Here is a 13,858-nt window from a genome sequence, read left to right as displayed (position 1 = left end):
GATACCTATTTTGGGCACTTTTGACTTGGTTGAAAAAATGATTCTCTACTGCTCGCGTGTAGGAAACCCGGTATGCCTCGAGGGTATTTTTGTCCTCTTTTGTCCAAAAGTCCACGTGTTGCCTAGTGAATATTTTTGGCTCCACAGTTACCATGTGGTTTTGTCCCTGAGATTATGATGCTTAAGTACGTGTGTGGCCCTAGTTCTCTAATTGGGGAAAGTGAAGAGAATGCTTTATTGGATGATCTTGATTAACAAGTTCTTTTGTTTACCTAAAAGGAAGCGGTGGACTTTAATACAATCTCTTTGTAAGTTTTTGTCTTTTGGGGACGTGTGGGTTTAGGGCTATCAAACTTTTACACTTGATGACAATAGGACGATAATTTTTGTGGTATTTTTTTTCGTTTGTAAATGAGAATTTTAAGTTCAATTGATGAGTTTAATTTATAACAAATTATAGATGATTCATTGTGTGATTGATCATAGATCTTCATCTTACATCTCGTATATATTAGTATATATGTTGATAATCGCGAATGCTATTGTTTGAAAACAATTATATTTCAAGGTTAACAAATGACGGCTATTAACAATATGCTGTATACTAATTAACTGGCTAACAAAGCATATGTGTATGCATGCGTGGAGCCAAAAATAATTAAGAAAATTATAGAGGTGACACGTGGATTTTTGGATTAAAATGACAAAATTACCCTCGAGGCACACCGGGATTCCCAAGAGCATGCAACGGACAATAACGGCTCAATCAAGGAAGAGTCAAAGGTGATCAAAATGGTATTTATTCAAATCTCTCTCATCATTCCTCATCAAATCATTATTCAAAAGCTAACTCCCAATTTTCCTATTTAATTTAGGATTAATTACCATGTTAATTATTCACACAATTCTACCATATATGGCCACCCACTATTCTCCAAATAGGATGGGCTACTCCCCTATAAATAGCCATATTTTCCCACTAAAAATCTAAGTCATTTGTTACCCACAAACTCCTAAACATATTCTTATCAGAATTCTAACTTTAGCATCAAAGATTCTTTAGCCAAAACCCCTCATTCATCGTGAGCACATGAGACTTTTGGCCTTAATCTTAGGTGTCATTATTTTACAGATGCATTTTCGTCAAATGAGAAGATGGCGGAAATTTGCATCCGGAGCATGCATGGCATTTTGTACCAATTTAAACTCGGCTACCTGCAGCTATATTAAACGTTATTGCTTACTATATTCAATGTTATGAAGAAGAATGAGTTGAAGCTACATAATGTCAAAAGACTGGTTGCATGAAAACTTTGAAAATAAAGCATTTTGACTCTTCCTCACCGCCCAATATTAGTTTGTTTTCACCAACTTCTGTTCTATACACACTAGAACACCCATAGGACACAAAAAAAGGCTGTACCAGTTCAAAATCAAATTGTCATCAAAATTTAGAACATATATAAAAATATCCACGTACATATATATATTCATATAATATTGTATGGTATGCATATACATATAATATTCTACAGTACATATGTATATGTATATGCATATATACATATAATATTGTACAATATGGGACTACGAAATTTTTCCAACGACAATGCAATTGTTTTTAAAGCGCGCTCGTATTTCAATGATAATCTTAAGTTCAAACTCATACCCACAATCTTAAATACTTAGATTAATATGTCAGAGTAATCACGGAACATGAATTTTTATTTGTAACTTTAACATATGTTAATATAAGATTTATTCATTTCAATCTTATCATTGAGACCAAACGAGACTTAAAACGTTTAACATCAAATTAGTTAACCTTTAGTGATGAGCAACGAAACAAATGGGCAGTTCGAACCATCGATCACATCTCTTTTTGTTCTTGTCAAATTAAATGAATCTCTCTATTTTTAAGGTTCTATATATGCCTGAATCATATGGATACATTTGCTCCTTTCAGGTTTTAGGTGGATTGTACAATGCATGCAATAGCCACCTGAGGAACAAATAACACCACCGACGCCCGCGCTAAGAGGCAGTCAAGGTGCCACGTAAGCCAAATTGGTCTCAAATCCTGACTGAGAAGTCGTAGATGGTCTACTCTCAAAGGGGGACGCACTCATAGGAGAGATTTTTTTTTTTTGTGTCGAAACACAATCTTGTGTATCAAGTAACATAATATAAGTAGTTGAATGTTTCAAAAAAAAAATATTACTACTTGTATTGTAACACTTAGGAATATATTGTTTTCTGACACATTGCAAATTTTTCCACTCATAAAAGCTTTGCGTTGAATTAGAAGGGGAAAAATTGGAAATCAACGTGGCGGAAGATATGTCTCCAAGACCATTTGTGATTGTGGAGTCCAGTTGTACATTCAATTTAGCGAGTCCCCCATACCGTATGCACACCGTATGTGCATTGTATAAACATATACATATACATATAGGTTTTTATGTATGTATAGGTCATACGTGCACTGGTTTTATAGGGGCAGTTTCAAGGGTTGCGGCTCTCAGTGCTTCTGTCCAGAAAGCGGCCTTGGGGAAAGAGATCATCTTCAAATCTCTTCCTCTAAAGCCCACAGATAAAATGATCTGGATTTTTTTAATTTGATTTAATGGTAAAAAATTATTATAACTTTTAAAAAAAAATTTACTAACTTTTTTTGTTTTTTAACCGTTAAATTAATTTTCAGTAGCCTAAATCACTGGTTTTGAAAGAAGAGAGCCCAAAACTCATAAGGCACTCTACTTCCTGTGTATATGTAACACGTGGCAGGTCCTCAACCCCGTCACCGACCGGGACCACTGTGGTGGCTTCTCTTATGGGCACGCGGCCTGCAAAAATTCCCGCCGCCATACACCCTATTTCTCTTTCTCGTAGTCTACCATTCCATCACGTTTTATTTCGACTTTTTTCACCTTTGCACGTGCCAACCTATATTTAATAGCCCTCCAATTAGGATTTGTTTTCTTTCTTTTAAAGAATACAAATTTCTTCATGTTTTTATTTTTCCACACGATGGAATTTTGTTGGATTTGAGTTGGTATCTTAATGATATTAAGTAATCGAATAGATCTCATAAAAAAAATTGTGACGATACACAAAAAAGATAACTAGATGTGCTGTTCTATTGCAATAAATATAAACATAAGAAACCACTTCAAATATTAATAATTGATTTGCCAACCTTCAAAAACAAGACATTTTTAAATTCACCTTCGATAAACTTGCCGTAAACATGTCAATAAGCCTTTTTAAAAATCTTTCAACTTCGACCTAGAAGTGAAAATATACATTGATGTTATTTAAGCCTTTTTCTAGAACCATAGCAAAAGATAATTCAACATAAAGGCAGTATCAAACAAATCGGTTACCAATTAAACTAGCTGAAGATTTGGATTATATGATTATGGACACACGTCACACACCATCTTTGATTTGTCTTGCTAAATGGGTTCTAATTAAGCAACTTGTCACGTCGGTACGAGGGCATACAAAAAAGAAATGGAGCTTTGACATCGTATTTAGATGGCATTTGATATGGCTAACTAACAAGAGATAAAAGCTCTTTTTTTTTTAATTAACCTGTGGAAAGTTGTTCTTAATGGCTAACTTAAGATACAAGTCCACAAATCCCACGACACCACGTAGGGAAAATAATTGCAAAATACCTTTTAGCAATCTAGAAACTTTGAGGGGGCTTTAATCTGGTTCAGGCCCCATGGACAAGACTTTCAAAAGTTTGCACCACTTAATCAGTTGCATATTATAACAGTTTAATAAGGACATAAGTAACTAAAGATGGTGGAACCAATTATGCACTTATTTTGTATTATAATATATTTAAAATAAAATATCTTATTAAACATGCTTCTATAATGCAGTCAATCTTAAAACAATTAATTTTTTTTTTATGTTTTTTATTAAAACAAGAAACATATCACAAATCTGATTCTTAACAAATTTTTAAAACTTACATGCATTTTGACGTAAGTTACAATTTTAATGTATATATATACTAATAAACAGTATATGAACGTAGAGGTGGTAATTGTATAGTAGTCAAATTTCAAATATTATGTTTATCAATAAAATTAGTAAGTAATACACAAATATGATCGTAATTATGTGCCAACTTAACAAATCTGGTTGCATAAATTCAATGTCATACATTCCAAAGAAAGAAGAAATTAAAAAATAAAATCTCAAATTACAGATTCCTCACCCAAAAATAAAAAAGAACAAATTACAAACCGGTTATTAATCAACAATTAGATCTATGTCCTTCACAAATCCTATATTTAGATAAATTCTATTTCATGGGTTTTTCTTCTATTTCCCGAAATATATTTTCTTCTACATTTTTGTTCTGTTTTTATCTCTAGCTACAATGAATGCATAACTTTCACCCCCTTTTATAGTAATTTCACACGTTCGATCATCAAATGTTGCTGAGCTGCTGTTGTAAGAACCACATGTCCTCAACATTCCACAAATTGTCCGATATGTCCCCACTGTCCACAGTGCCCCACTGATCATTGTTGTTTTGCTCGTCCATGTTTTGGAAATGTTCTAATCCGAACCCTTGATTACTGAAGTACCCCGAGTAGTTGTCGTAAGTACCAACTTGATGATTGGCCTGGACGAAGTAACTATTATCCGGGGTAGGGTTATTGTTAACCGAGATAGCCGTAGCAGCAGTAGTAGGGGTGTAATAATCAGTGAGGTCGGAAACAGGTGATACCTGAGTCCCAAACGAGTCCGATGAGGCCGCCGTACTAGAATTCTCCGGGGTACTGTAACTCGGTGTGAGTTGGGAGTGTGATGAAACCCCGAAGTGATGGTGACTTGGCTGTAATAACATTTGTGCTGATGATTGGAAGTTGTTGTTAATGTTGTTGTTGAAGTGGTGAGTGGTAGCTGGGGCAGCGATAGAGGAATTAGTGGCGGTGGCGTTAGTGGCAGTGGAGGTGGCCGCGGCGGCTTGGATTCTTTCGACCAATCTAGGCATCCAGAGGTATCTCATGGTGTCCTTGAACTGCTTGCTGTTGACATCACATTTGAGTTGCTTGGCATGTTTTTGGACACGGGTCCTCCAATAGTTTTTTATCTCATTGTCAGTCCTTCCTGGCAAGTGCTGTGCAATTTTCGACCATCTGTAATGATTGACAGAAAAGTGACCTTTTTGTCTTTGTATTTACTCATTAGGGTTAATTCGAGAAAGCAGACATAAAAAATCTAAAATCCATATACGTAGATAGATTCTTAGAATAATTGTTATCGTATGTTTTGATGATGATTATGTATAATTACCTGTTACCCCAGCGAGAATGAAGTTCCAGAATCAAAAGCTGTTCTTCAAGACTGATGTTACCACGACGGACATCAGGGCGGAGATAGTTGAGCCACCGCAATCTGCAGCTCTTTCCAGTTCTTTTCAGACCTGGGTTTTGGTTGCAAAGTTGAATAAGGTTGTCAGATATTTTGTAGCAAAATAATTTAAGTGAAGTTCTTTTAAGAACATTTTTTAATTATTTCCTTCAAATTGCTCATACTTTATGACAATTGGGTTCTCTAAAATATATATAAGCTTTTGTAGCCTCTGGGGATAAGGCTAGCTAAAGAATTATAGAAATCTTCATGGAAGATGTAGTTCACATCATCATCAACATATCTAGCATATTCTCACTCCCAAATCTTTATAAATTTTCACGCACTAATTTTTTTTCTTTTCAAGAAAAAGTGAAGCTTTTCACACTATATCTATCCTTTTCATAGGACCCAGAAGAGAAATGATTTTTTTTGGTGCAAATTATGGAGTTTCTTTGACTCTTTCTCACGACAATTTAAAACCCATCTCAATGAACTAAACAAAAAGCTGTAAAAAGAAATACCCAACTATTAAGCCAATTTCTATATTGTTGATAAACGATAGAATAATTTACGTTAAACTCATCTTATTATAAAATTATGATTTACCTGCGCAGCGAGCGAGGGAGTTCCAGCGGCCTTCGCCGTGGTTAGCAATGTAATTCATGAGAGCTAGGTCTTCCTCAACAGTCCAAGGCCCTCTTCGCAGGTCCATCATCTGATCCTCAGCTTCCTCATGATCATGAGAGCCAGTTTCATTGAGGATTTCTGCCGAGACTTGTGACGATGGGCTGTTGCAGCCTCTGGTTCCTTTCGCCATGTCCATCTCCAGAATATCAATTCTCCAAATGGACACACACAAAAAAGGGTTTGCTTAATGTTTTCCTTGCTTTGTTCTTGGAGATTTTGAGAGAGAGAGAGAGAGAGAGAGAGAGAGAGAGAGAGAGAGAGAGAGAGAGAGAGAGTTGGATGGATGTACGGGAAACAGAGAGGGGATGGCTTTTATAGATGAAATGATAGGATTGAAAATGGAGAAAAAGTTAAGCATGTGAGAGATGAGTTGGATAGATGTAGGACTAGGACGGACTTACACAATGCCGCAATGGGGACTTGTTGGAGTTGGGAAGTCTAATTACTTTTTAATCCAATAATTAAGCACACACACTTAAGCTTGTTTAACTTAAGTAAATATATTAGTTAGAAAAAGAGGCTTTCAAGTTTGACCCTTTGACTTTATTACCTCCTCCTCTTTGTTGTGCCTTTGTAAATGAATACGTGCGTGCGTGCATTTTGAGTTTAGAAAATGGTTTTTATCCATCTCGAAGCATGTTGCATTTTTTTTTTTTTTTGTAAATTTTTATTCTTATTATATATGGAACTGCCAAATTCTACTTTGTGATGACGACAAGTTTTCTAATGGATTACTCTGTTTTCTTCTTCTATTCATATGCTTATTCTTTTGGCACTCTGATTAATTAGTTAAATGAATCTTGTGCCTGCTAGTTAGATGCCACAAGCTCCACAAATTCAAACTTGTCTATATATAATCGGGAAAGAATATTAACCTCGAATCACATCCATATCAACAGAAAACAATAAGAAGTGTCAAGAACAGCTCTTTGAATTTAATCTTCTTTTTTTGCTTCATGGGTTGGAGATTTTCTTTGTACATTTTTATGGAGTACAAGAACAATATCTCTTGGTGGATGCCTAAGGACATCTCCAACGGAAGATGTAAAATGTCTTGAAATGGGTATTTTACATTTTCTGTTATCCGGAAAGTTCTCCAATGAAAAACTGGAATTTATAACTTGATCGGAAAATGTAAATAAAAATGCAAATTTGCATATTATTTTTACATCTCATGGAGAGAAAAATTAACGGAATTTCAATTTTATATCTCTACTATTGGAGCACAACTCACGTTTACGTCCATGAAAAATATAAAATGGGATGTAAATGATCTCAAATGTGCATATCTCCATTGAAAATGCTCTAATAAAAGGTTTTGCATATTTCAATCCACAAGTTTAAGCTGACAAGTGAAGAGATCATAGGGTGATCGAGAATTCCATTTTGTGGTCCTGCATATTAAGATCACCAACCGATATACTGGCTCTGCTGCTTACCTGGCTAGCCTTATTGCCAAAAGGAAATAAAAAAACTTATCCGATCAGAAACATGGCTTGTTATGTGAAGGGACTCAATAAATATATACACTAATTCAACCAATTCAACCAATATGAGACTAATGCTCATCCTATTGATCACTTTTATTTAAATTACTAGATAATATTCATTGAAAATCTTACTCAAAATAGGTGAGGCATATGAAAAAGTAACACCTTTTTTTCGTTTTAGCATCAATCAATTTATAAAATAAGTGATCAAACATTGTTAATTTGTTTGTTTGTTTGTTTCATGTGGTCCAATATCCTAGTGGATATGTTGTTGGATTTCCACCCATAGGTTCCGAGTTCGAAACTCTCATCTCTCCTAAATTATTGTAATAGTTTCGAATCATTTCCCCCATCCCTTAATAATAATAAATTTAAATATAAAAAAAAAAGTTGTTTGTTCGTTTGTTTTCTTTTCATGTATTGTCCAATCACAACAAAGAAAACGTTTTTATTTTATTTTATTTTCTTGTATCCAATTTATCTTTTTTCCCCTTTTTTCTGGCAAATAATCCAATTAAGCACCTCTCGTAGCCTCAGGCTACTAATTAATAGTTACAAACCCCAACCTACAGTCTGAATTTCTGATGAGTGTTGAGAAGGTACAGCGTTTGACTGCTCAACACCCCTTTTCCCAGTGAATATGAAAATTAAATTAATCTTTTGTGAGGTTAGTAGAGCTCTAATCTTCTAATATTCTTTATAAACAACCTCCTTGATATGAGCTAGCAGTCCCCACACAAAGCTGTCTCCGTCTAATAGGTCGGCTTTTATTCACCACAACTTGGGATTGGTCCTATAATGTTGTATATGGTAAAGGAAGTTTACACATTTTTCTTACACAAGTATGAGAATAGATTTGGACTCAAGATACCAAGAGTAATTGTGTATACTCTTAACTAATTGAGTTACAAGTTCTTTGTAATGTGGAAGTTTAACTTTAAACATAATTCAAGCTTCACAAACAAATCTTAGACGTGGCATCGTAGATGCTCTCGATCACCAAAATTACATGCCCTTGCAGTTAATTTGAACTTTACAAATCAAATGTACATATAGTTTTGCCAGTTTGAGCAGGCTGATCATTGATAGGAGTTCATCCAAATAAATGCTTTGATTACCTAGCAGAAAGGGCAAAACTTTAATTAAATACTTGTATTTAATTTTTTTATCCCACTTATATTAAAGCACAGTAGACGGCCATCAAATATCATAGCAAATTGGTGATTAAAGTTGCTCAAAAGTTGACAATGCGGGAGTGATAATTAAAGAAACGGAAGTAGATATAGTCCTCCACTGCTGCTAATTAATGCAATTTTAATTAAAGGAAGAAGTTTTAGCCTACTAATCTCTAGATTATGCATCGTCAATCTTGCAACTAAACTATTGGTGTGTTTAATCAACTAACTATTGATATACTGCTTCTTTTTTTTCACCTTGTATTTTGGTATTTCAACTCTGCCTGTGGGAGTTTATCTTACATTATCGGTCCCAAACCCGGATGAAGGAGGAGGGGGAGAGCATTAGGTAGTGGACAATTGGCACTTCGTTCTTACATTGAATCCTTATGATAATGAATCTTAAACGAAATTGGCACAAAACGAGCGCAGTGACATTCTAGGATTCATATAGCCAACCCCACTTAGGATAAGGCTTTGTTGATGTTGTTGTATTTTGGTATTTCATGTATTAGAGTTCTGTACTTTCCTATCTATTACTAGGGTTTTTTTGCCTTTCCTATTTGTCCAGAGTTAAGTTTTTACAAATCGTGTAACTCAAGTTTAGCAATAAGGTGTGGTCTTTTCGTGTTATGTTGCCTTTTGACAATTTTGTAGTGTTCTTTCTTTTGTCTATATATAATAAGATTCAGAGTTTTTCAGTAAGTTTTCTTCTTTTCTCGTCCTTTAATTTTTTTTAACATAACACTCATTTGGTTCATAGAAAGTCTGTTTGAGAATGAAGAGTTAATTCCTATAGAGCATGATAACGGAAGAGTTTCATTCCAGAGTTTGAAAACTATACGGAGAAAGGAAACGAGGAAAATGGTTTGTTTTCCAATAATACATTTGCATTCCTATGTGAATTAAAACAGTATTACGTACAAATTTACACTGATGGTAATTTATAGAAGAAAAAAAAGTAGAAGTGGGTTTAAAATCCATTTGGCATTATTCGTTCCCATCACTGGTTTTATCACATATAAGAATGATTCACATAAATGATTCCTATGGCTGTAATCCACGAATCAAATGAACCAGTATATTGTCTCAGACACAAATATTTTTATTTACGTCGTGGTTTAAAGAACAATTTCACACAGTATTATATATATGGTATAATCCGTCATGAGAATATGATTAACCTTTAATCTTATTTTTGTTGATTGACTTGATTCTAAAGCGAAAATTTATGGCCGAACCTTAAGAGAAAGAAGAAAAGCTACCGGGGCCGGTGAAGGGAAACTCATAGCATTAGACACATGCATGCACATTAATTTGTGTGACAAGTTTATAAACATAATACAAACACAAAATCTCTGTTTTTATATATGAGTTGATACAAAAAGAGGAGGGCATGATCAACACGTGCGATGTTTATGCAATATATGCATGCACCTTGCTAATGTAGATTTTTTATTGTTCCTCAGTATCCAATTCCGGCCCTCTCTTTCTCATATCAGGGGAACATCTTTTGTGTTCTCCAAATACTTTATGTCGATTTGGTCGGAAATTTACATATGTGTTTTCAAGTTTTTTATTAGGACGGTTGTCTGTATGCACATATTTCTCCATATTTTATATATCCATTTATTTTTAAAATACTTTTAGAAAACACTCCTACGAGTAGCAATGTAACCAGCCGAAATATGAAAAGTAGAGGAAGTTATAAAATACAAAACAAAAAGGAAGAAAAGAAAAGGAATTTAGGAGTCACGTGAAATATCACATAACCTGGTTCCATCCATGAGCTTTAGAATTGGTGGGAGTTGGGGTTTAGGGTTATGATTCAAAGGAGCCAATGTTGGCACAGTGTGAACTAAAACCGAAAAGATGTTTACTAATTTTTATAATTATTGTTTAATGAAGTTTATGCAGGATTATGCTGCATAAACCAAAAAAAGAAGAAGAAATTAGTGGAGGCCTACAGAATGAGTTGGATATGACAATGTTGCTTATAAAAATAATGAATAAGGTTTAAGTGCCTAAAAGCTAGTTTAATTAATCATACAGCCTATAGAAATAGTAGGGGCATACATTTATATACTTATATTCACTCTAAAATGGAAGCATACTTCGATCAAGTAGCTTTAATTTATACATAGTGAGAAACGGAACATCTCTCTATTCTACAAAACCAATCATGGTTTTTATTATGCCCTCTCCAATACAAGGATTGAGATCCACTCTGGATCTCATACTCTGTAGCCTATGAATCAAGCAATTCGAAACATTTAAGAGAGAGAGAGATTTGAGCGTTGGAGAGAAGGACGTGTGTGAGGTTGGCCAATGGATGGGCTGACGGAGACCGCTAAATTTAAATTGAACGATCCGGATTGTGGGGTCCGCAGGCTTTGGAGTGTGAAATCCAGAGAGGATCCCAATCCGAGTACAACAAAAGAAAGAGAAGAAAAGGGGAATAGAAAACTGTTTTGTTTATTGTTATGGTTCAACACCTGAGCCTTATGACCCAAGTGTTCATTTTGCTTAGGAATTTATCATATATAATTAGTTCAAACTTGCCATTTAGTACTACGGATAGTAGTATTCTTCTTCACTTGTAAGTAAGAGGTCTTAAGTTCGGTTCTCGCCAAAGGTGAATTTGAACCACATCATTACTACCTTATTGTAAGACTTAGCTCACTCTTTCCCTTAATGTAGATAATATCGTTGTTCATAAAAAAAAGTTCAAATTGGTGTTCTATAAAGTTAATTATTTAACATTTAAGAAAATGAATTGTCGAAACACAGAGAAAAACTTCCATATATTTCAGAGTCACTGTTCTCATCTCTATCTGTCTAAATTTGAAGAGAAATGAGCAATGAGACAAGTACAAGGTATATTTCTTGTACACAATATCCAATAATAAGAGTCTAGTCAGCTAGTAGCGAAGTCAAGAATTATCGAGGGAGGGGCAAGGGGCGAAATTTAAAGGGGTAAAAGGTCTCAAAAAATGTAGATAACCAAATCATAAACATCAAGTTAATCATTCTAATGACATGTTTACAAATTCGTAATGGAGTTACACTACAATTAGTACATCTCAAACACAAACACAAATAATGACAACCCCAACCAAAAGAAGACGATAAAAAACAAAGAGAACATCAAATGGAGGTCACAATCACACTCACATGAATCCATGAGAAGGGAGAGAAGAAGATCATGGTGTTGAGGGGGTAGAGAAGTAGAAAATGAAACCATTCTGTGCATGTTCAGAGAAATTAGAGGAGTGAATTCTTGCTCTTAAGGTCAATTTCTAATGATTGGAGGTGCGACCGCACCTCCTTGTTCCTATGTAGTTTCGTCACTGCAGTCAGCTACATGCTTCCATGGGTTATAGCCTTGTTCATTTGTTGGAGAAATCCGAAATTACTACTAATATTTACCCTAAATTTGTGATGACAAAATTTAGTCCATCCTAAACTAAATTTACACTCCTTGCTCCACAAAGAGAAAATAGTAGCCTAACCCTATGTAAATTTCTAGCTCCATCTACAGTAACTTGGCATCCACGCTTGTTCAGTAACTTGGGGGAAGGAAAGTGAAAATATAGGTGTTCAATCTTTGTCATGAGTCGGTTACTTGCTTCTACGTACTGGGTCATGCAGCTCATGCCCAAATTACCCCTTTACCAAGTAAAAGGCAAAATTATATGGAGAAAAAAACAGATAACATCTGCAAACACCTTTTTTCTACCCTAGTAATACTCAACGGTGAAAAAACACTCTCTGTGCCACTTTGCAGGGTGAAAAACAAGCAATTATTGTGCAGAACCCTTTAATAATTCAGTTAATAGTTCTGTTATGAGTATTCCTTTGGTTTTAAAATTGTTTGAGCACCAGCGTGATCAGAATACAATTATATAAAGGTCCAACTGATATATATATGTATGTATGTAGTGTGAAAACTGAAACGGACAAGGATTGTCTAGGCTCCTACTTCCCGTACCCTCCCGTGCCTTTCTGTTTTGTGTGGTCACGAATCACGATTAAACTACGTCAACATTTTATATAGTTTTTTTTATAGAGATAATAAAACAAAAATAAATAATAATATAAAATGTTGACGTAGCTTAACCGTGATCATATAAACAAAAGAGCACGGAAAAACATGTGAAGTGGGAAGGCAGTCCAACTGAAACGACCTTTCCTTGAAAAAGCTGGGGGCATAGGAGGGTCTATACGAACTCCAAGACTTCTACTCCCGTAAACGAAACCAGAGGGAGAAAAGCACAACAAGAAAAGAAAACTCCAACGGTCTAATTCTTTGACACGTGTCCCACCACCACCAAAAATATTTCTTCTGGGACTTGAAATCCTCCTACCATATAACCCACCAATAATTGCGGGTCGAATAGTTCCGAAAGAAGAGATTTTTCAATGTGATCGTCATACGAGATGATACATCACATGTTATTATATATAAATAAATGCTGGAATATATGTGTTAAAAAGTTAATAACTTAAAAAATAAAATTTCTCACCACTTATATAAATACACATGGTGTTCCACCGTATTCCCGTTACAACTAAAAATTTCTCCTCCAAAAGGACCACAACGGTATTATTTCCAACTAAATTATTTGTTAGTCCAATAATTATGAGACTTTAATGTTAAAAAACTTGTGTAATTAGAAGCAATTTTCTTGTCAATTTTCCGATATAAAATTTTCAACGGATGCTGCTCAAGTTTAATTTCTCTTTCATTCACTTCACACCATTATTGGATTTGCAGTTAAATGTAAAAGTAATTTTTTTCTTAGGAAAACTAATGAAAATGGCTTGAAAACTTTGAGTTTTAACGATAAAGACAAAATAAAGGGTAAAGTGAATAGTATCAAGTTTGATCTTTTAGGGTAAAAATATGATTTTTCGTTAAAATAAACAGTACTGTGAGCTTTTGGTTAGAACTCTATTTTTTCTTTTCTACCCAGCTCCAGTAGTTTCGAAATTGTATTGAAACATGATTGCTGACCTATCAAGTCGAATGCTTTGTAGCGCTGTACATAAGATTAAGCTTTTAACTTGTGATGGATTATCTGCTGTAGTGCTGTTCTTTTTAACAGAACCACTGTTTCG

At 34.6% G+C, this 13,858-nt stretch overlaps 1 protein-coding gene across 1 annotated transcript; it reads right to left on the bottom strand.

Annotated features, from left to right (window-relative positions):
• Positions 1–4,136: 4,136 nt before the first annotated feature.
• On the bottom strand, positions 4,137–6,359 carry LOC103452656 (transcription factor MYB108-like). The gene is made up of 3 exons (XM_008392188.4): positions 5,992–6,359; positions 5,326–5,455; positions 4,137–5,168 (listed from the first exon to the last, which is right to left on the bottom strand). Exons 1-3 carry the CDS (start codon positions 6,206–6,208, stop codon positions 4,454–4,456), a joined length of 1,062 nt encoding a protein of 353 aa, XP_008390410.1. The 5' UTR covers positions 6,209–6,359; the 3' UTR covers positions 4,137–4,453.
• Positions 6,360–13,858: the final 7,499 nt, after the last annotated feature.

Source organism: Malus domestica, chromosome 13 (assembly GCF_042453785.1).
Source record: "Malus domestica chromosome 13, GDT2T_hap1".
NCBI classification, from domain to species: Eukaryota; Viridiplantae; Streptophyta; class Magnoliopsida; order Rosales; family Rosaceae; genus Malus; species Malus domestica.
Note: the sequence above shows the minus strand (reverse complement) of the source record. Positions and strands in the feature narration are given on the sequence as shown.